The 23,537-nt window shown below is 36.4% G+C and overlaps 7 protein-coding genes and 1 pseudogene across 7 annotated transcripts; 5 read left to right on the forward strand and 3 right to left on the reverse strand.

The window, feature by feature from the left end:
• Nucleotides 1-389: 389 nt before the first annotated feature.
• Nucleotides 390-1,674, reverse strand: LOC133338952 (cytochrome P450 4d2-like; annotated as a pseudogene).
• A 1,430-nt stretch (nucleotides 1,675-3,104) lies between these two features.
• LOC133320894 (cytochrome P450 4d2-like) lies at nucleotides 3,105-3,857 on the forward strand. Its single transcript, XM_061530005.1, has 3 exons — nucleotides 3,105-3,267; nucleotides 3,344-3,730; nucleotides 3,787-3,857. The coding sequence occupies exons 1-3, from the start codon at nucleotides 3,105-3,107 to the stop codon at nucleotides 3,855-3,857; spliced, it is 621 nt and encodes a 206-aa protein (XP_061385989.1).
• A 339-nt stretch (nucleotides 3,858-4,196) lies between these two features.
• Nucleotides 4,197-9,695, forward strand: LOC133320895 (probable cytochrome P450 4d14). Its single transcript, XM_061530006.1, is given in 6 exon segments — nucleotides 4,197-4,923; nucleotides 7,890-8,036; nucleotides 8,093-8,549; nucleotides 8,612-8,811; nucleotides 8,925-9,296; nucleotides 9,358-9,695. Coding segments are annotated over 6 exon segments (2,229 nt in total). The 5' UTR covers nucleotides 4,197-4,208.
• Nucleotides 9,696-11,095: 1,400 nt separating this feature from the next.
• On the forward strand, nucleotides 11,096-12,826 carry LOC133320896 (cytochrome P450 4d2-like). The gene is made up of 5 exons (XM_061530007.1): nucleotides 11,096-11,398; nucleotides 11,441-11,571; nucleotides 11,627-11,832; nucleotides 11,891-12,259; nucleotides 12,393-12,826. The coding sequence occupies exons 1-5, from the start codon at nucleotides 11,096-11,098 to the stop codon at nucleotides 12,824-12,826; spliced, it is 1,443 nt and encodes a 480-aa protein (XP_061385991.1).
• A 70-nt stretch (nucleotides 12,827-12,896) lies between these two features.
• LOC133338897 (uncharacterized) lies at nucleotides 12,897-13,344 on the reverse strand. Its single transcript, XM_061547024.1, has 2 exons — nucleotides 13,255-13,344; nucleotides 12,897-13,149 (listed from the first exon to the last, which is right to left on the reverse strand). Exons 1-2 carry the CDS (start codon nucleotides 13,312-13,314, stop codon nucleotides 12,913-12,915), a joined length of 297 nt encoding a protein of 98 aa, XP_061403008.1. The 5' UTR covers nucleotides 13,315-13,344; the 3' UTR covers nucleotides 12,897-12,912.
• A 532-nt stretch (nucleotides 13,345-13,876) lies between these two features.
• On the forward strand, nucleotides 13,877-15,476 carry LOC133338876 (mediator of RNA polymerase II transcription subunit 22). The gene is made up of 3 exons (XM_061546999.1): nucleotides 13,877-13,980; nucleotides 15,099-15,200; nucleotides 15,257-15,476. The coding sequence occupies exons 1-3, from the start codon at nucleotides 13,878-13,880 to the stop codon at nucleotides 15,472-15,474; spliced, it is 423 nt and encodes a 140-aa protein (XP_061402983.1). The 5' UTR covers nucleotide 13,877; the 3' UTR covers nucleotides 15,475-15,476.
• LOC133338875 (ADP-ribosylation factor 1-like) lies at nucleotides 14,176-14,872 on the reverse strand. Its single transcript, XM_061546997.1, has one exon. It carries the CDS (start codon nucleotides 14,839-14,841, stop codon nucleotides 14,302-14,304), a length of 540 nt encoding a protein of 179 aa, XP_061402981.1. The 5' UTR covers nucleotides 14,842-14,872; the 3' UTR covers nucleotides 14,176-14,301.
• Nucleotides 15,477-16,858: 1,382 nt separating the features above from the next.
• LOC133338903 (small ribosomal subunit protein uS12m) lies at nucleotides 16,859-22,671 on the forward strand. Its single transcript, XM_061547032.1, has 2 exons — nucleotides 16,859-16,910; nucleotides 22,307-22,671. Exons 1-2 carry the CDS (start codon nucleotides 16,859-16,861, stop codon nucleotides 22,669-22,671), a joined length of 417 nt encoding a protein of 138 aa, XP_061403016.1.
• The last annotated feature ends 866 nt before the right edge of the window (nucleotides 22,672-23,537 follow it).

The following is a 23,537-nucleotide window of genomic DNA, read 5'->3' on the forward strand; positions in this document are numbered from 1 at the left end:
ATGGACATATTTAAGATTGACAATTATCAGTCATAAGCCAAGCCACCTTAATGTCATTCAAATTGTGTGTATACTTTTGTACGCCACCCTCTAATATCAAAATTGTAGTTGGATGAGTAACTTGTCCGCTGATCTCTTGTTTGTGCATTTGCTCTCATAACGTAAACGGGTATTACGGCAGCATCTTTATTCAGCTCTCTCTGTCTATTTTATTGCTAATATCTTCGGTCAATTTAAAACCAAGTAAAGAAGAATGTGAAATGAATAACCAGTATGTGTACATGCTTTGTTGGAATAAAATTTAATTTGGATTATGTTACAACATATGCCTGATATAAACAAGTAGAATTTAGACTTGAGTACAATATTTAAAGAAAACAGCTATTATTTTATTGTGATTTGCTTCTTGACTTCAGGCCCATTTGTATACCAGTTGCAGAACGTAGAATTAAACTCAGTGAGGGAATTACATCGGGCCCGATGGGTAGAAGTTCATAGTGTCGTAATATTTTACTAATGACACTTTTCATCTCCAACATCGCATACTTTTGACCAATACAGTTTCGGGGTCCTGCACTAAATGGAGTGTATGCAAATGGGTATATGTCTGCGGCATTTTCCGCAAAAAAACGTTCGGGTTTAAATTCGTTGGGATCTTTGAAATAGTCTGGATCCCTCAAAACCACAAAGAGTGGAACATTGAAATGGCAATTGCCAGGAATAACTACTCCGTCTAAAAAACAATAGGCATCAGGATTATTAGATATGTCAGGCTTCAGCCCAAACGGACTTATCATACTCACTCAAATCGGTGTCTTCTGCAAAATATCTTCCTATAATTGGTACTGGAGGGTACAACCGCATAGATTCTTTTATAACACACTCCATGTATCGTAGATTCCGCAATTGACGGTATGTAGGTGTTGCGACAGCATCCACACCGATTACCTCTGTTATTTCTTCTACGAGTTTCTTCTGCACTTCCGGATGGCGGGATATCATGTACAATGCAAATGAAGTGCCACTGGTGGTGGTATCATGACCTTCAAACATAAATGTTTCTACTTCCTCTCGAATGTCTTCATTGCTAAGGGATTTACCCTCTACCGATGCTCGCATTAATATGTCTAGCAAGGCCATATGTTTTTAGCCCCAATTGTCAGCAGCTCATCCTCGTCTGACTGGCTGTCTTCTGCGGTTATATTCTCCAAAGTTTCTCGGCGTTTTTCAATTACGCCACTTTGCGCCACTTTTTGCCCGTACTCATAAGTAGGCCATCACCAAGCCACAAGGACAACATGTCGTAAACATTGTTCTTTGTTATGTTAACCGGACTGCTGAGCAAGGAATCCAATATTTTTGGGTCGGCACAAAAAACTACCAGTTCGTGCAATATCCAAGTATAGAAAATTTTCCCATTCTCCCGTGAAAATTGGCGTATACGGTCAATGGAATCTAGATCAAGGACAACATGATGTATTGTATGATTAAAGTTTAAAAAAATGACCTACTTTCGGAATTGGCGCCGATCATTTGCAAAGCTCGGCCTACTAAAGGTAAATTGACACCGCCAGTAATGTTTGACCTTTTCAAGACATCATTGCGATGTTTTTTGTTAAGGTAGTCCCAGATCAACAACAATATAAATACTCCAACTAGGAAACACGCCCACATTCTTATGATTGCCGACGAAACGATACGCAACTAATAACGTGCTAACATAAGTGTATATGTAAGTATACGGGGATGCCTACTGATTAACAGCAAATATACTTGATATCATCCGCAACCAAGTTCTCAGTTTGAAATCGCGACACTACTGATCAACACATGAACTTGCTTTAAATGGAGAACAATAGCCGCTTGTGCAGAGTATGCTCAGACCGAGTTCATAACGAGAGCTACATTGATAACCATCATTACATTTGTTTATATGCCGAATAGTGGTGTCGATCGTATATTTTTTGCAAATCGCACAATTTTTTTTTGTAAATCACGGCACTGATTTTTTCTGTTTTCCACAATATTTGATATAATTTTCTTGCATTTGTGCACGATTTTATTCAATTCATATATTCAATTCATATATTAATTTTTATGGAGCTATAGAGCAATATGCAATGTATAATAGGATGAAATATATAAAATTAATTTTTAATTTTGTTTGTATCCGACTTCTTAACAACTTCAAATTGTGACACATACATTCGATTTTTTACTGGATTTTACTGGACGTTGTTCGATAACATATTATTTATGTTCGAAATTAAATATTTCGACAAAATATGTAAATAGATATCAGCTGGCCTTCCTAGGTGACCTAATGTATGGATCTTGGTTGGGAATAAATGGAATGAATAGTTCGTTATAAAAAAGTTAAAAATTGTTCGTCAACGACATCCCTAAAATGTACAGTTACGTAGTTCTCTTTGTATATAGTGATGCCAGTTGTGCGTTGTAGCCAGCGATGTTGTGTTCTCTTTACATTTTTGTCGTTAAAACGAACATTTTTGTAAGGAATACGTTTTTTTACACTTGCTTGGATATAATTTATGGTTTAAAAAAATGTTTAATTAATTACATTTCTCCGAATAATCGTTGTTTGTATTTTCCCTTAAGAATTTCTTAAGAGAAATTTTGCCCACCATTGTTTCAAATTGTAAACTCATTTGAAAAGAGAGGGAATAGCAACATTCGATGGAAGACGTTGTTGACTGAACAGTATCAGTTTATAATTTCTGACGGGAACATGCTATTCGAGTTGATAGCGGCCATACTGGCAGTTCTGGTGGGTTGGGACTACTTGCACAAAAAACAAAGAGATGCCTTCTTAGCAAAATCCAATATAACCGGACCAAAAGCACTGCCTATTCTTGGTAATGCCCTGCGTCTAATTGGATATAATTTATGGTTTAAAAAAATGTTTAATTAATTACATTTCTCCGAATAATCGTTGTTTGTATTTTCCCTTAAGAATTTCTTAAGAGAAATTTTGCCCACCATTGTTTCAAATTGTAAACTCATTTGAAAAGAGAGGGAATAGCAACATTCGATGGAAGACGTTGTTGACTGAACAGTATCAGTTTATAATTTCTGACGGGAACATGCTATTCGAGTTGATAGCGGCCATACTGGCAGTTCTGGTGGGTTGGGACTACTTGCACAAAAAACAAAGAGATGCCTTCTTAGCAAAATCCAATATAACCGGACCAAAAGCACTGCCTATTCTTGGTAATGCCCTGCGTCTGAGAAACATCAATACAGCAAGTGAGTCGGTTTTGGCGTTAAGTTATAAACAAGATCATTCGTGTTTATGTCTCAATGCGATCATCTCATCATCCAGATATCGAGACGATGTTAAAAGAAAACACTGCGAAGTATGGCAAAGTGTATCGTTTCTGGGTTTTCAATCAGATGCATTTGAGGGTCACCGATCCAAAACTTTGCGAAGCCATTTTAAGCAGCCAGCAACAGATTACCAAAAGCAGTTTCTATGATTTCTTGATCGATTGGTTGGGTCGTGGTCTGCTCTTGAGTAATGGGAAGAAATGGCATACCCGCCGCAAGATAATCACTCCAGCATTCCACTTCAAAATACTGGAACAATTTGTAGAGGTTTTCGATCAACAGAGTACCATTATGGCTAAGAACTTATATGCTCGTGCCAATGGTAGGACGGCCATCGACATGTTTCCTGTAGTGTGTCGCATGGCTTTAGACACTATATCGGGTATGACATTTAAGCCGTTAGAAATTTAATTTGTTAATGAGCCTCTTGGTTTATAGAAACCGCAATGGGTGTAAAGGTTCATGCTCAAAAGAACCAGGAATTTGAATATGTCAAAGCTCTGAACTAGTAAGTATGGTCCCCGAGGCCCAAGTGCGGGAAAACGAATATAATATCACTTGCTCGTTTAGTGTTTCCACGGTGATGTCAAAACGCTTCGTTAATCCCTCACAAAGAACATCATTCCTCTTCAAACTGACCTCACCGAAGATATACTGGGAGACACAGCGTTGCATAGAAATCATGCACAAATTCACCACTCAGGTAATAGAAAAGCGTCGAGATGCTTTAGAAAAATCAATAAGTAGGGGAACTAACAAAGGTAAGTCCATTACTAAACTGAAACAAATACCACCCTTTTCAATTGCATTGCGTAGTCGAAATTGCTGCTGAAGACCTGGAATATGGTTGCAAACAACGCATGGCTTTTCTCGACATACTTCTACAGTCGACCATCGACGGCGAACCACTGACCAATGAAGACATCCGTGAAGAGGTAGACACGTTTATGTTCGAGGGACACGATACCACCACTAGCGGCATATCCTTTGCCCTATATCTTATTGCTAGGCATGAGGATGTACAGGCTCGTTTATTTGAAGAAATTACGCAAATAGCTGGAAATGATCCCGATAAAGCCTTGTCATATCGAGACTTACAAGACATGAAATACCTAGAGTGTGTAATCAAGGAATCGTTGAGATTATTTCCCCCCGTACCAGCTGTTGGACGAGAAATTACAGAGGATGTGCAACTAGGTAGTGTTCCTCTGATACACAATTGCAATTAGCGCCTGTCTATTTCACCTTTTTCAGGTGATGTCGTTTTACCCGCTAAAACAAATGTGGTTTTGTCGTTTTCTTTGATTATGCGTAATCCGGATTATTACCCCCAACCTGATGTCTTTAAGCCTGAACGCTTCCTAGGGGATTCTATTTCGCACATCAACCCTTTCGTGTACACTCCATTCTCTGCAGGACCTCGCAATTGTATTGGTCAACGTTTTGCTATGCTGGAAATGAAAGCGACGATCTCGAAAATGCTGCTTCATTTTGAATTGCTACCGCTGGGACCTGAGGTGGAACGACTGACAACAATAGTATTGCGTTCAAAGACTGGAGCTCATGTTGGACTTCGTCCACGTTGTTTATAACATAACACCTTTGGTATCCCTCTTGCGTCGATCGTCTAAAATTATCCACAATTCAACGTGGCACCAATGAAATCTAATCTATATAAAGGAAAACAGTCCAATATTATCTGCAGAGTAGACTTATTTTTAAACTCATTATCTGTGCTGAATTTCGAATCGCAAAATAAAACACGGATCGGTTCATGTGAATAAAGGGAATAAGAATTAAAAATTCGCTAAAAAGTTATTCAAATTCAAATAGTATTTCACCAATATGATTCCAGCAATAAGGTTGGAGTTTTTGACCACGCCAATAAAATATTACATTGTATTAATAACCATTACATTACATTCTATTAATAACCATATTATCAAATAGAAATGTAGGTTTCGCTTTACTGTCAATATAATAAACATATCTTTATTGGAAATGATAAGACCTGTGTCTGCATATCGTTCCATTTGATAACAATAACACCGTTGCAAACATTTCGCATTAAACGGGACGGGAGCCACTCGAGAATATAAACAATCTTCGATCGGACAAAACATTGAACGGTTGTGCCACAAATTTGTCAGAATGATAATTGAAGTGATAGTGGGGTTGTTTACGTGCCTATTGCTATGTGATTATTTCTATCGAAAACGTTTTGAAGATTTATACAGAAAATCTGGCATTAACGGTCCCAGATATTTACCCTTTATCGGCAACGTATTAATAGCTTGGATTAACGATATATCCAGTGAGTTAAATGCCTATTTCTGCCAACAATTTATGGCCTTAGCAAACTGAATACGATTCTGAAACCCAGTTCTTTAATATCAAATAATACATCGTGCCGTCCAAATCACAGATGTTTTTGATTTGTTGAACCGATTATACAGTGAATATGGAAAAGTCTTTAAACTTTGGGTGTTTGGTGAAGCTGCACTTTTTGTGCGAGACGCAAAAATTTTTGAAAGCATTCTTAGCTGTCAACAGGTTACTAAGAAGAATAGACTCTATGCTCTGTTAGGGAGCTGGCTTAGCGATGGCTTGCTACACAGCAGTGGCTCAAAGTGCATTCTAGACGAAAAATTATTGCGCCAACTTTTCATTTTAAAATTTTGGAAGAATTCGTGGAAGTATTTGATCAGCAAAGTAGCGTATTAGTTAAAAAGTTGCGGGAGAAGGCCGTTGGAAAAACGGCGCTGAATATGTTTCCGATAATCTGCCTAACGGCCCTCGATATAATTGCTGAGACTGCAATGGGCGTATAAATCAATGCTCAAGAAAATCCCGAATTCCCCTATGCCAAGGCATTGTTGAGGTAAGATAAATGGTATGCTAGCAAAACTTGTTAAAAAAACGTCCTTCCAATAGTGTTGCCGATATTATAGGGACACGCTTCGTGAGGCCTACACAATGTTTTGACTTGCCCTATAAGATATTTGCCATCAAATCGTATTGCAAAATTATGAAGGGCATTAAAACGATGCAGGAGTTTACCGATAAAGTTATCGTTGAACGTAGAGCTGCCCTCGAGGAATCTTATAAATGGAGCACTTACCACATAGAGATGACACAACAATCAGTGGCATCTCCCATACCCTATACCTCTTGGCACATCATCCACACGTCCAGCAAAAGGTCTTTATGGAAATTATCGAAGTAATTGTCTGCGATAAGGACAAACAGGAGCTTAAATATTTGGATGCAGTTATAAAAGAAAGCTTGCGCAATTACCCACCTGTTCCAATGATTGGTCGTATTACCGAAAATTATGTTACACTAAGTACTGCCATGTTTCATTCTCTTTCGTGGAACTATTACATATAGCTTACTTTGATTAACCTGACTTTGCAGATAACCAAACTATACCGGCAAATGTGCACGTCAATATTTTAATATATGCAGCATGTCGAGACCCTGACTACTTTCCCAATCCCGATTCATTCGAACCTGATCGATTTTTCATTGAAGGTTCGGAAAATGTAATCCATTTTCGTACGTACCGTTCTCTGCTGGACCGCGCAACTGCATTGGCCAGAAGTTTGCAGTTCTTGAGATGAAGAGCACCATAAGCAAAATGCTGCGGCACTATGAACTTTTACCTTTGGGAGAAAAGGTGGTGCCGGTAATGAACTTAATTCTACGTTTAGCAACTGGTATAAATGTTGGCTTGAAGCCAAGAGATTACACAAACACCTAATATGCAAACAAAAATATATATTTATTTCAAAAATAAATGGCTCAATGTTCTGGCATGACAATGAACTAGTGCAATTTAATTATCAACGTAAAAACAGCGTAAAAACATTGTCGAAAGAGTTGTTTTGAGGAAATCCAGTATTGGAAAAACTCGTTTACCGAACGAGAAACAAACAAACGATCGAAATTTTCCGTATCTAAACACAACATGTTACAATGTTACACACTAGCATTACTAACATAGGCTGTCGTTTTCAATTTCCCCCTCGTTTGTTAAGAACACTGTTAAGTATAATGCCATAATTAATTGTTAACATGGAAGCTTTGTTGTTTTAAATAAAAATATGTTACTGTGTCAAGGGAAAAACACGCGTCCGTCTATATAGGTGTAAGTAGGACTCACTATATATATATATATATTATTTATCCGTTAGAAAATTTGTTTCCTCGCGATCATATATATATATATATATATACTTTACTCGTCTCACGTATTCAAGGGAACCAATCACTTATCAGTTTCTGTATATAAGTCAAGTTATTTAACATAGTGTGTTTAATAGGATGTTTTTAATTTGTTTCAACGAGGTCAACTTCATTGATTGTAAAATTTACTTAATAATGTTTTTTTGCTACAAAATGCTTCGCTATCGAATGCTTCGTACTTACTGATATTTGAAACAATGAATTCAGTTTGAAAACAAAATCGAACGCATCAATTACATATTCGCTTAGATCATACTTTAAATAGAGCGACAGAATGTTAACGCTTGTTGTAGTCGCCTGTCTTGTGTGTCTCGCGGTGTGGGATTATTTAATAAAACATCGACGGAATCATGTTCTTAGGATGTCCGGTATTGCAGGTCCATGGCCAATTGTACCCATTATTGGAGATTCGTGGGTAGCATTAGGAAATAATACATCAAGTAAGTAATTTTTGAACGAGAAATTAGAGGAAATAATTTGTGTTACTGCTTTCCAGATGTTTTCAATCTTTTTGCATCCTTGGGTAATAAATATGGTAAAGTCTTTCGTGTGTGGCTTTTCAATGAACTTATGCTAGTCACTAAAGATGTGAAATATTTTGAAACAGTTTTAAGTAGTCAGGCCTTCATATCGAAAGCCTTTATTTACGACATGCTTTCGCCCTGGCTAGGTGATGGCCTGTTGCTTAGTTCAGGCGCAAAATGGCATGCTCGAAGAAAAATGTTGACACCCACCTACCACTTTAAAATTCTAGAACAATTCATTGAGGTATTCGACCAGCAAAGTCGTGTTTTGGTTAAACGCCTTTATTCTGTAGCTGATGGAAAGACGGCACTTGACATGTTTCCAGTTATATGTCTTACTGCTCTCGACATTATTACCGAAACGGCTATGGGTGTTAAGGTCAATGCTCAGGCTCACCCCGAGTTTCCCTACGCCAAGGCAGTAAAAGAGTAAGTTTAAACACCCACAAGCCGAAATTGGTCCTATAATTGAATGTTTTCCAACTTTAAAGTGCAACAAATGTGATTGCCACCAGGGCCATGAAACCAGTTCAGTATTTCCAACTTGGATTTCTATTGACAGCTTTCCCATCATATCTGAAACTTCGAAAGAGCATACAAATCATGCATGAATTCACCGACAAGGTAATAGCTGATAGAAAAAGTCAACTGAAAACTGGATCTATTCGCAAGGCAGAACCAATGTCATCCGGTGAGTACATGTGTGTGCGTTAATTGCTTGGTGAGTACATTGGAAAATGCAACACACAAACATGTCGCGACTTCCGCATACAAGCTTTTTTAATTGGATTTCCCGTTTCGCAGCCGATTTCGTGGATGATATTGGACAAAAAAAACGGATGACTTTTCTGGATGTCCTCTTACAATCTCATATCAATGGGTGTCATTTGACGCACGATGAAATAAGGGAAGAAGTCGATACATTTATGTTTGAGGGTCACGACACAACGACCAGTGGCATTTCATACTGCTTATATCTGTTATCGCGTCACCCGCAAATACAACAGAAAGTCCTACAGGAAATATCCGATGTCGTAGGAGAAGATGTAGAACGGAGAATAACAATGAGAGAACTGCACGATTTAAAGTATTTGGAGGCAGTTATTAAGGAATCTTTACGGTTATATCCATCAGTGCCAATTATTGCACGGTATACCGACAGGGACGTTCAAGTAGGTATGTATACAGGTACTTGAAGCCGTGTGTTTGAATGTAATTTAATGTAACACAATCACAGATGGACAAATTATACCAGCCAACAGTACAGTGACATTATTGGTATATGCTCTAGCGAGAGATCCAGATTTATTTCCAAATCCCGACGCGTTTATTCCAGAGCGATTCTACAGCAATCTAGCTGAAAAGCACAATCCATTTGCTTACACGCCATTTTCGGCCGGACCTCGTAATTGTATTGGTCAAAAGTTTGCTCTTTTAGAAATGAAGACAACTATATCGATTCTACTACGACACTTTGAGCTCCTGCCACTTGGCCCAGATGTAGTGCCTCAAATGAATATGATTTTGCGCTCGGCTACTGGTATAAATTTAGGACTAAGAAAACGCAGCATTTAAAATTTGAATAAAACACATTTAGAATAAACATCCGCATATCTATTTCCTTTCTTAATCCTTTATCCATATTCACAATAAACACTATCGTAGCTGTCCGGTTTAGAAGCAAGCAAATTGAAAAAAAAAATAAATAAATAAAATTTTTCAACGTAATTGGATGTAATTTGGTATTTTGAGTTTTTATAGGGTATCAAATCTTCCTTCCGAAAATGTTGAATATTTTTATCAAATCTTCCTATAGAAAATTTTCTAAATTGGTACATTTTTTCGGTAATTTAATGAGTATGGTCACGTTTTTCATGTATGGTAATTCGGTACTTTGGGCTCTCATTGCGTAACATTTCTTTCTCCAAAAGTTATCAGTAATGGTCTACTCTTTGCGATAGTCCCCTTATAACGGTACCTCCCAATTTTCGGTATTTTGGGGAGTATGGGAATATTTTTTATCCGAATTGTTTGTAATTTCTTTCTCATGGGGTGTCAAAAATTACCATGGCACTGACGCGATAGATATTAAGTTAATACGCGATTACAAGTATTTTAAATATCGACCTCATGGTTGAGCGTATAAACGACGTTTTTTACTTCTTGAAATAATGTATCAATCAATCATCAGCATTTATGCATATCTAACTTACCTTACACTGGGGGAATTTACAAAATAGTTACATTCTGTGCATGAGTTGTGATATAACCTATATTGAAAACAGACAAGTCATTTGTAGAACCAGTTAGCTCTCATTTGATAGCATTAAACAATTATTATCATCCAACGACAGAGCAACGGTCATGTCCCTAGGTGCGGCGTATAACGGCTAACCGATACACCTATCACAATAATATTCGCACAAATACAAATTCCACATACATATAAAAATAAACATTTTATTATCAATGGAATCCAACTGCACTGTGGCATTGTTCAGCAACTAAGCACACATTATTATTGTAGGCATATTTAGCTACGTCAATTATTATATAAAAATATAAGTTCTAATTTCATACTATACAATTTATTATTACTTTGCACTTAACGGTCGACCACAACCTGTTTTAGCGGCCCGCGTATTTTCAAACGTATATTTCTAATTATCAGAATCAATTTATAACACGAACAGTTGTTTCTTAGCCTTTGTTTGTTGAGTAGAGACTAAAAAATGTTCCTCGGTATTTTATGTACTTTGTCTATTCTCATCACCATCGACTACATTTGGAAAAGAAGAATAAATAGAATTTTACAGGACATTCCTGGGCCACCTAACCTTCCTATTGTAGGGGCTGTATGGCTATATTTTAACACGAAACCAGATGGTATAGCCTAAACTCACTATGAGCTATCATCCACTAAGAAACTTAAGTTCTGTTTTTCCTCTACAGAACTTCTGAAATTAGGATTTCATATGTCTGGGAAATATGGACGAGTTGTAAAGTCGTGGATATTTCATATACATGCTCTCTTTGTGAGCGATGCAAAGTATATACAGGCTATTTTAAGTCACCCAACGGAAATAAAAAAGAATCGCATGTACTCCCTTTTAAATCAATGGCTGGGTGATGGACTCCTAACAACAAGCAACCAGCCAAAGTGGCGGTCGCGACGTCGAGCAATTACACCAGCATTTCATTTTCAAATATTAGATAACTTTATTCATGTTTTTGATCAACAGGCCTCAGTATGTGTCAAAAAAATAAGTCACCATGCCGTGGACCCAACTATAAGCCCGCATAGTATTGCATGCGATGAGCAGAAGTATGCCTTCGACATTGAACACTATATAGGATTGGCCACATTAGATGTTATATGCGAGACGGCAATGGGTGTAAAGATAAACGCCCAGACTCATGAACACTGTGAATACGTTCGGAATTTAATCGAGTAAGTAGAATTCAAATTGCGAATGCATTAGTCACTAACTAACCTTTATCTTCAGGATGCAAAATATTTTTACGGAACGTTTTGTCAAAATTGCATATAGATCAGAAGTTATGTTCAGAATATTCCAACCCAATTTGTATGCAAAATACCAAAGCGTTATGAAAAATCTTCACAGTTTCACTGAAACTATTATAAGAGAAAGAAGGCAGTCCAAAATTGACGAAATGGATACTGCGACAGGCAATGCCATTTCTGAAGGCGGTATGTTATGTTTTACAATTCAGATGAATTGAATTAATCCCGATGTGCGTTTGCGCAGTTTCAAATGTTTTCTATGGCAAAAAGAAAAGCATGGCTTTATTGGACATACTTCTATCCGCCAAAGTTGATGGCCGGCCACTGTCTGACAAAGATATTCGAGAAGAGGTCGATACGTTTATGTTCGAAGGTCATGATACCACCAAAAGCGGTCTCGGATTCACATTGTATGCCATATCACGAAATGAAGACGATCAACAAAAACTAAATGAGGAATTGATACGTGTTATTGGATCAAATGTCGACGAGCCTCTAACTTATAATAAATTGACGAACTTACACTATATGGACAAAGTTATAAAAGAATCGCTTCGTATGTATCCGCCAGTACCGTTTATTGGTCGTCAAACAATCGCAGATCTATATATAGGTGATTATCATAATTACATTATATAAATTATAAATATCATATCCATCCCTTCATAACTACTATAAATATCTATGATTCCATTTGAAAAAAAATGTTCGGTTAACTTGTTACTATTCTTATTTCTATTTCGTAGATAATCAATTGATTCCTAAAGGAACGAATATATTAATCGGCATTATGACCATGCAAAACGATCCTGAATACTTTACTGACCCCCAAAGATTTATGCCAGATCGTGGTATGCCCGAAAATAACTTTGTATTTGTGCCCTTTTCAGCAGGACCAAGAAATTGTATTGGCCAACGTTTTGCAATGTTGGAAATTAAGGCCTTTCTTACCAGAATAATTCAGTCCTTCGAACTACTACCTCTTGGGGAATGCGTTGAGCCTACAATTAGCATAGTGTTAAAATCGAAAAAACGGTTGGCAGATGGGATTCAAAAGAAGACATTAAGTAATATCCATGTCCGTCATCAATCGATGTATCAATTTTCGAAGATAACAAATAAAGAGCATATTCTGAAGCTCTTGTCCAACTCCGTTCTAAATGTCCATTTTCGAAGATAACAAATAAAGGGAATTAATTTTGAAAATCTATTATTTAACCATCGTAGTTTTAACAATAATCTGTGACCACATTTTATTTATCTAAGTTAATCCCATTTATAAACTTGTCCAGGTGTAGGCAAACGACTGGCAGCAGCCGGTTTAGTATCACCAGCGATTTTCAACTGTTCCTTTACCAAGTCAACTGGAGGTGCTACCAGACGGCGTGGATCTCGGCCGTGATAGTAGCAATCGGACCTCAGTACGGGATAAGGAATTTCTGGTGGTGGTTGGGTGCGATCGGCCAGACCATCTTCGAAGCGTAGCGCAACTGTGTGTTCCCGCTGCAAATAAACCAAAAATACAAATACATTGAATCTGTCTCACTGGAATACCTTTCTTACATAACTAAACACACAACTGCCACATTAATGCCGATTTCAACTTACGCCCAAAAGAAAAGCCCTTAAACGTTGTAGAAACGGAGCAATGTCACGACGTGCAGCCATTATTTATTCCCGCAAATACGCTGAAACAAACGCAACTTAATAGAACGATAAATTTGAAGAAGTCACCAACCAAACTAACCAAATTGACTTGCAACAAAACAAAAACTCACTAGAACAGATCGAAAAAGGCCAATTTTTTGTGGTTCAATGCATCGCACTTCAAATCTCTATTTTCAGATCATCTGTTTTTGATGTGTTATCAATTTAACTGGAATGCTATTCTTCTCTTCCGGTTGACAAAGAACAAAAGAGCACTTATATCCTATATCAAACTTCACAATGAAATGTAGACATTTTTTTTATATGACGACATGCTCAAGAAGTGCCCAAATGTAAATAAAAAAATGATCTGAAATGGCGTCAAAAATTAAGACATGTATTTTAGGGCTACCATTTTACTTGGAATGTCGCGTATGAAGAAGCAATGTTTTTCTCAAACCTTGGAATGGGGTCTCATTAACAAGTTTGCAAACAATTTAGGGGCAGTCAGTATCGGCCGCCGGCACAGAAGTCTAATTTGTTGATTCAAAATAAGTTCCACTTAGAGGCGGAAATAGGGAAAGATGAATCCAAACCGTGCATTGCCCCAGTCGAAGGAAGCGTTATTGAAATCCTATCAAGTGCGACTGAAAGATGACGTGAAAAGCATGTTGGAAAACTATGAAGGTAAGACAGTGACAAGTTGTACACATGTACCCAGATGTTCGATTGATCAAAGGATGCTATCTACCTACACTAATATAAGATTGATATAAACTTGTGTGCTCCTTTTGTCCCTGAGAATGTCCATTAATTGTATTGTTGTCAAAGAAGGGCGTGTCACTTTTCACATCCCTATTTTACAGTTTTGATAGCAAAGACACAGTTTTTTATAAATATCGATTATACAGAGGCTTATTTATTAATCATGTTTGCGTTTACATTTAAAATTAACTTAAAAAATACATATACGAATGTCCATCAGATGAATTCGGATTGAATAATGATTTACTTCTTCTCCAACATGTCCCTCAAGTAATCCAAGCCTTCGTAGAGACCTTTGCCTGTGGTAGCCGTTGTGGCATGAACATGCCAATCCTGCTTCAATGTGTGCAATTCCAGTCGCTTCGTAAGGTCCGCACAGCTCAGGGCATTTGGTAAGTCTTGCTTGTTCGCAAAGACCAAGAGCACTGAATTAGCCAGTACCTCATTGGACATCATCCCATGCAATTCTTCTTTTACGTCGTCCATTCGCTGTACGTCGGACGAGTCAACAACGAAAATGACCGCCGATGTGTTGGGGTAATAATGATTCCACAAGTTCCTTATTTTCTTTTGTCCGCCGATATCCCAAACTGTGAAACAAATATTCTTGTATTCTACAGTCTCAACATTGAAACCTATTGTGGGAATCGTTGAGATGACTTCGCCTATTTTGAGCTTGTACAGAATTGTGGTTTTACCAGCGCCGTCCAAACCAACCATCAGAATACGCACATTTTGCTTGCTTAGGAAGTTGTTCAGGAGATTTGAAATAAGTAGACCCATCTTCGTAGAAAATCGCTAATAATCCAATTATCAAATCACCGAATTTCTTTTCTAAGTTCTTTCCTTTTTTAAAGTAAATACTGCCACCAAACTTCTTTTCACGAAATCTCTCTTTGTAAAGTTCTCTGACTGTCTGACTGACGTGGTAGCAATCAGCTGTTGCCGTCGCCATTTTGCTGCTAATGTCAATAGAACAACTGAAGAACAATCCATAATGCAGAGATGGGCGTTGCTCAACTAAACGTTTTATTTTTCAGAAATTATTAAACTGGCCAGAGGTGAAGGCGACTCGCAAATATCGAAAACCACACAATGTGAGCAGGATACGTATGAAATGCAAGTCCGTGCAGCCAACATAGGTAATGTTAGATGAAAAAGAAGTGAAATATTGATAATAGTAAACGGATATTTTCAGTGCGTGCTGGCGAATCGCTTATGAAACTGGTTTCAGATATTAAACAGTACTTGATTTTAAACGATTTCCATTCCGTTAATGAGGCTATTGCAAACAACTCGCAGCTATTTCGCGCCACACAAAGGGATTGCGATAAAAAATTGATGAAATTACGTGATGAGATGGCAATGGACTTGTATGATCTAGAAGAGGAATACTATACCAGTATATTCAAATAATACTATAACTTAATATTCAATAAAATTATTTTTTTTAATCAAAGAAAATCTTTGCGTACATTTGTAGGAACATATATTACACATAATATAGAAAAATCGCCCCCAAAAATAATTTAACCCATGGCACAATGAATAGGTAGTCCATTTAGCGCAGCTGATGTCTTGATTAACTGTCAAAGTGGGTAATTTCTACTTGAATTAGATGTGCAGTGTTGCCAACCATTTGAAATATTATATAGAAAAATTTGACAGATAATCGAGACAAAAACAAAGGTTTTGTTTTGATACATCACCTTATTATTGCATCATGGTTTAACCCATGTCAAAATATTTGGTTTGAAAGTATTCTTCAATGTGAACCTCTTTTATTGTACATTGGCAACGCTATATTGATGATCGACAAATCGAGTACACCTCCGAATTTCGACTTAGATGTCCCCAGACATAATCAGTTTTGTGTTGGTTTTGTGTCATCAATTATGTGTTGGGCCCTAATTCATGACATTTGTTGGCAATTTGTGTATTTTAGTTCAAATCGTTCATTGGCACAATTTAATTCAGTCAATCAACGGGAAGATTTAGGTGAACGATTGGATCGAAACAAGAGAACTAGGGGAAAATAGTAAAAATGAACGATAGGATCAAATGGAATTAACGGAACCAAAGAACCTGACCTCGTAACTAGTACCGACCGCTCCGATCGTTCATTTCACAGAGTAGTTTCTTTCAACTTGTTCAGTCAACGATTTTTTAACAATTAAACCTGTTCCAAAGATAAAGATACAAATTCGAATTCTTTGGCCCCATTAATTTTCCAACGACAACAGTTGACATATCCGCCCACCATATTCCCCGCAGTTTAGATAAGAATTTAAAAATTATAGAAAATTTTGTCTGGCAAATTTTAATTATTTAAAATACCTTTAAAATTATTTAAAATGTAATGTAAACTTTATAGTTCTAAATATTAAAACACAAATGACCATAAGCGACTGTTTGGCTGTGTGGCAACCCGCAGAACGGAATGAAACAATTTTTGTCACTTCTTCTTCGCCTTCTTTCTAAACATGACGAGTGTCACGGCGTTGTTCTTCACACTCATTCGTAAACTTGATGAGTGTCTTCCATTTACGTTTTGATAGGGTCTTCATCGGCTATTCTCTCCTGTCTCACCAATTTTCCATGTTCGAAACGTTTTTATAATAGGGCGGTCTTGTTTTTTGCATCTGACTAAAGGCCTGAACACGAGACCAGAGCACGGGAGGAACAAAATCGTTGTTTTGAATGGTATGATACTCCTCTCCATTGTAACAATTACAAATGTTGAAAATAATCTGGGCATACTTTGATTTTTCAGTTGTAATTCCCTTTCTAATCTGCAGCCATGAATTTCCTGAGGCAAACATTCAATGTTACGAAACAATTGACTACGCAAGGTAGGTTTGTTTTTTTTTCTCTTATAGTGCACACCTCCATTCCATTGTATATATATTGGAAACCTCTGCCGTTGTTTTCACAAAGTTGTGGACAGAATAAATTAGATACGTGCTAACTCCCTTAGGTTTATCCCACCACTTGCAAAATAACTTGCTAAATAAATCCATCTCTCGAATGCAGAAAATTTTAATTGGGAACCGAAAATGAGCGGCAAATCGACTTCTGCAATAAATCGTAATTTTAGCTATCAATAGCCCCCATTTTTTCGCATGTTTTCCAACCGAGTTGGCAGTAATTTATTACTTGGAGTTTTCATTAGGTACCAAATCTTCCTAATAGTAATTATCGATATCGGTCCTTTCATGATGATAGCCACCATATTCGCAAGTTTTGGAACGATACGCAATCGAATTGGCTGTATTTCGGTACTTTGAGTTCCCATTGGTTAGCAAAAAAAGGAAGAAGTAACCATTTTTTTTTATTTATGTATTATTAGTTTTTAGGACATTATGTCATTGATACCACTTTTTTGGCATTTGGAATAAATAAATGAATAATACTCCCCACTATATATTATCGGTATCGGTCCCCTTTTTATGATAGCTCCCAAAGCAAATATCGATGGAGTTTTGAGGATAGCCGGCATATAACGGTATCCTCATTGTTTAGGTTTCCATTGAATAGCAAATCCACCTACAAAAAATGTCGGTCTTTAGTCGAATTCACTGCAATAGGGTTTTTTACGTTTTTAGTAGAATTAATGGGTCGATTACGGATGGAAACCATAGTTTAGTGGCGTTGCCAGTAGCCAAATTTGAATTATGCAGGCAACTGTTGTCATCTTCAGTTGCTTCAAATAGAATTTTTCGGCAACCATTTATTTCTTGTTGTTGTTTAGTCGTGTTTAACAATAATAAGTGAAATTTGTAGGTTTAATGGTTAAAATTACTACAAAAGAACAATTTGAGGTCTTAATTGCCCGGATGGAAGCTCACATAAATGTAGCACGCGGCGTGCGGGCTTTTGGTCAAACCAAAGCCACTACCGATGATGTGTGGAAGGCCATTTCAGAGAACTTTAACAGCTTTGGTCCACCAACACACACTCCAAATGAATGACAGAGCGTGACGAACATCTTCTTTTGGGCCCTTGATATGTACGTGAGTGCACTCTATACATCCGACAATACCCGGGAACTTTGTTTTCGAATAAAAAATGTTTATTCTTCCCTTTTTCCTCCTTTGATAATTTGGAAACAATCCAAATTTTACAAAGTTTTTCTTCTATTAGCCGGACAACTTCGGTCAAAACCACCGATATTGTGGGTTGAAGCATGCCATGGTTGAAGTCATTGCCATGGGACTTTTGAAAACTTCCCTCCGCAAAAACCCTCAGAGCTGCATACACTTTTAAGAGAGGAGGAATTGCTGTTGGCCGCCGGTCTTTTCGGAAACCAGGGTTTATTGCTTCAACTAAGTACACAATGGCATCTTTTGTTAGTCGAAAATACGCCTTGAAGCTAAAATGAGCAGTTGATTGAACATTTCTGTAGACATAAACATCTACGCACAGTACGGATCAAGGCACATATATCTACCTTGGTACGGATAGTAGTTTTAATGGATTGAATTTATCTCTTAAATGCCTTTTAATAGATGACACGCCTTGCACATCATTAAGAAATAGTTCCACTGAGCTTATATCAATTAAAATTAGTTTTTCTGAAATATTCTATTCAATTTTTGTTTACAATATTTCTAGTTAAAGAAGTGACAAAACAGTATTATCGACGGCAACTAAGAAAAGTTGATATACATAATGTTGCTAGTTGAAATCCCAACTGGAGTTTGGTTGCTTTCCAAAATGGACCCATAATTCTAATTTGATTCTTATTGGGTGTCAAATATTCCTACCAAAATAAAATGCCAATTTATTTTGATTTCCTGGAACAAGCCACCTTGAGAAAAAATTGTAATCGGTTGGTAGCTGTGCCCTACCTTGTAATAATTATACCATGGTAGAGAGTATAAAACGTTTTTTCCCAGATATGTTCTTTATGTTGATATATCTAGAATCTGAGAATGTTTTCCGTATTCTTATGAATGTAAACTTAATTTTTCATTCCTTGGGATTCATAATAGGCGTTCGCAATTAGTAATGAAGTTTTGTCTTGTGCGGTTTCTTCTCGAGCTATACCTACTCAAAATATACCACATTAATATATATATATATATATATGTATATAAACATATATATGCATCAGATACAACAACAAATATTTTACCAAACCAACATTGTTGTTATAGAAATTAAATTGTCATGCTGACAATTTGTTTTTGACAAATATAAACAAAAACAATTAATAATTCTATTCTTTGAAGAATATTTAATGCATTTGTGTATTCTTGGGGTTTTAGGTGAGTAAAAAGTAATGTTTAAGGCCCGGTCGCGATTAATTTTGAAAAGTTTCTCACATACAGCCCTTGGTTCCTTGTGATGTTTTTATATTGTAAATTAGAATTTATTTTTTCGAGGAAGTGACATCAAATATCGACTTCTTATAGAAAATTTAAGAGACATAAATTCCCGGTCAACGACTAAATCAAGGGAATTGTGTTTACCGTATACAATCTGTCCATATGCGTTTCTAACTTCCGCCGGAGATTTTAGCAAACACTAATATAAGTTACGTAACATAATCGTATGGATAGCTGAGATTTATGGACAGATTTCAGCACATAACATAAAATATGTGACCAAATCAGCGAACGGGGTTAAAACTGATTTAAGCCTAAGTTTCCTTTTTATTTGCCTATTAAAAACACTAAATTTAAAGACAAATTTTAAAATCGAAATGAAATATTGAAAATGTGGTTGACAATTTTCTTTAGAAACAATAAAGAAAAAACTTTAAAACCATATGATTGTCACTTACCCCTTATTAAATACACCTTGAAACCAAAATAAAAAGGAAACTCTTTCACTTATTCATTATATTTCTACCCGTGCCATCAAGAACATCTGTGTTTACGGTTTTATTTGTCACATGATATGTGTCGCGCTTCAGGCAAACGCCAATCAAATCTCAAAAACATATTGATCACTGCGAACTTATTTTTATTAGTAGAATGATATGGCACATTTTGAGCACGATCATTTCTTAACTATTTTTTTTCAATCCTTTTCTTATTATCGAGAAGAAGAAAAACTATTTACTTTATTTTTTGAAAGAGGGTATTTATAATTGGAAAAAAGTAAAAAAAGGTTCAATAATAATGTGATGAGATATTAAGGATTTGGTATTGATTCAGTACAGTCACAAACGGCGAAATATGGTATTGCAATTCTCCAGAAGACAATGGACTCTCAAACTCTCACTCACAAAAACCACACATGTTGTGTGAAATAATGGTCAAATTCAAATTTGCCCATCAATTCGACCACCCATTGTGTGTATGGGAAATTACAAACGGACTTAATCCTTTCGATGTGTTTGTCTTTGCTATTGTTCAACGATAAAGTGGTCATGGACACACATTGCACACCAAAAAAGGGATGCAAATGGACAAAAGGAACTTGAGGAATTCTAATAACGCAATGCAGTGGATTTGCATGCCTGAAAAGGACAATGAAAAAAAAAAACAAAGCATGCACATATATGTAGTTATTGAAATTGTTGCATAGTTGGATACATTTTTTGACACTTTCATTGTGAAAATCTACAAGTAGATTCGGATTATTAACGACAATAATAAACGTTGCTTTGAGCTATTTGTTATGCTTAGAACACCTGCATCAACTGGGTGACTTTTAATATTTTTGAATCAAAATCAAATTCCTCCCATATATTGTGGATTATTTATTTATTCACAATAATTACATAGTCGAAGACCACGTTTCAGAAAGCTCTTATTAATACACTTGTTCTAAAAATAATATTAATATCCTCCACATATAAAATAAGACAAGTAACATTTTAACAATCACGATAACCATTGCGGGCCACGAATGATAAATCTACATTTCACTAACTTAACTAGCAAAACTAGTGGACGTAGCAGTTACCTAGAAAGATCGAACTGAAAAAGTTCAATATACATATGTCATGTCATCGTGGTTATTAAAACATAATAAAAAATAATGATTAATAGTTATACAACTGTTATCAGAAAAAGGGATGGAATCTATTCAAATAACAGCCAGAAATCTAACTTAGAGGATCTTCGGGTAATTCTACAACTTACGACCAAACTCCTTGGTTTTGAAAAATATGTCATTTACTTTTTTTCTTTAGTAAATGCTTGTTTGCTTCGTTTACAGGGTTAATTATGTTAACATTTTGAACTAAATCCTTCAAAGCTCATTTAAAAACGGAGGAATATATATTCAAGCTACAAAACCAATCGCCAAACATTTTTTATTTGCTCTCACAAAATAGAGAAAACAAAATATTTGTACTGATAATTGACATGTATATAAAGACAGTTTACGTTAAACACTGTGAATTTGGGAATTTGCGGTATTTTATATTTTACAGACATTCGCCACACAAACCACAACATAAACGAGTTAAAGTGTGTCCAACGCGTGTTAAATAGTGGTTTTTATTTGGGGATGGTGTCTCCTTATTGCAGCGAGTAACAATGCCTGACAGATGCTGCATTCTAATAATAAAACCCAGAGTACATAAATCGAATACATAACGGATTAATGAGAGGAATATTTGCCCAAACAAAATAGAATGAAACAGCTATAAATTGTCACTTCTTTTTGCAACAAATATTTATCTGTACGTAGGCTCAAACCAGCCGGTCTATTAACTCGGACAGACACGAGCATGGAAATATGAAATGTGCATTTTTAATGGAATGTGATTGCTATTGTTCTAAACAAACTCAACATAGAGTTCGGTTATTCCTTTTTCGACTTAATCTCTGTGAAAAATCTGCAGTCATTGTCGAGTGATGGTGGTCAATGAGAAAATTCAGTTGTCGTCCATTTGCACGCATACGGTTTTTTATAATTACCACCAAATGACGTTTTCTGCAACATAAAAGGCTAGATTCCACGGCGTGATTGATAGATATTAATCTCGACGTTTCTCTTTGTGTGCCCAAACAATGGCATTTGCGATTGACCCTTTTCGTTTTGGCTTGGACTTTCTTTTGAAAAAGAAATGCGGTCTTAGTGGAAATTGTCTCTTATGAGTATTTGCGAGCCCTGGTACGACCATACTTATTAAATATTTGTTATTTTGGAAACGTGAAATTTCCAAATGCATACAACGTGCTCTTTAATAGAGCTTGATACAAAAGTCCCCGAGATTGAATCATTGCTATACACCTTGGTGTGCAGTCTGGATTGGGGTAATTAATGTATTCTTTATTTCTTTCAGTCATAAATAATTCCATGCAACAAATGAGAGAAATGGCCTCATTGTCTCAAATGCATCGTACCGGACCCCATGTTAAGATACGTCCTCCCCGCCAACCTCTGGATGGTAAACCATTTGCCAAAGGCGTTGTTCTGAAGACACTTATCAAGAAGCCGAAGAAACCCAATTCGGCCAATCGCAAGTGTGTATTGGTGCGATTGTCTACAGGAAAGGAAATGGTAGCATATGTTCCCGGCATCGGTCACAACTTGCAAGAACATAACATAGTTTTATGTCGCGTGGGTCGAGTTCAAGATGTACCCGGTGTAAAACTAAAATGTGTTCGTGGAGTTTACGATTTAAATCATGTTATTAAGAACAAATAAAGGCACTAATAATTGAAACACATAAAAATATTGTAATTTTTATTCTTACACAGAGCGGAGAAAAATTCTACGTAGTGACATCCAAATTGTAGTTGGGTTCAAAGGTAGGAGGATTGCATTTTCCATATATGTACTTAAGTCCTTTGCCTGTGCCTATGTGTGTGTGTTTGTGTCTAGTTATATCTTTAAGTCAACAACATCTTTTTGTATTAAATCCTTGCTTTGTTGTTTGTTATTGTTGCAGACCTCCCTCTTACAAGGAAATAATGACAAAACGGGATTTCATTTGTATTTTTACACTTTTGGCATAATCTTTTGTGGTTTATCTATAATTTAATGCTCTTTGCTTTGTTTGTCCTTCAGTTTTCATAATTTTGCATGTTCATTATTCGTTGAATAACAATTGCCAGTCCTACCAATTTGATGGTAAATTAGCTATTGTACATTTGCTTTTCTTAGGATTTATGTCTCGCCCATACGCCTATTTTTTACAGCAATTGATACCCAAGTCGTATATCCCAATTTTCCAGTTAAAATGGGTGGCATTTCTCGAAGATGTATTTGCCTCAATACACAGATGAGGAAAATAAATTGGACTTGGGCGGTGTTGTGGTGATCCGCAATACTACATCATTCAATCCAGAATAAAAAGTAATGCTGGATAATGGAATTTTTAATATCTTCCATTCTCCTTTGATAAGGATGATGTGTACGCCTTTTGTACATATATATATATATATATATATATGGGAATACGTCCTGACTCCGAATCCATTCGAACCCACCTAATAATTAATTCAAAACTATCTACATGTTCTAAACACCACGCTAAATAAAAAGATATCAATAGCAAACAAAGCGAGAAA

Source organism: Musca vetustissima, unplaced genomic scaffold (assembly GCF_032173495.1).
Source record: "Musca vetustissima isolate MV318-11 ecotype Yass unplaced genomic scaffold, APGP_CSIRO_Mvet_v1 utg704, whole genome shotgun sequence".
Classification (NCBI taxonomy): domain Eukaryota; kingdom Metazoa; phylum Arthropoda; class Insecta; order Diptera; family Muscidae; genus Musca; species Musca vetustissima.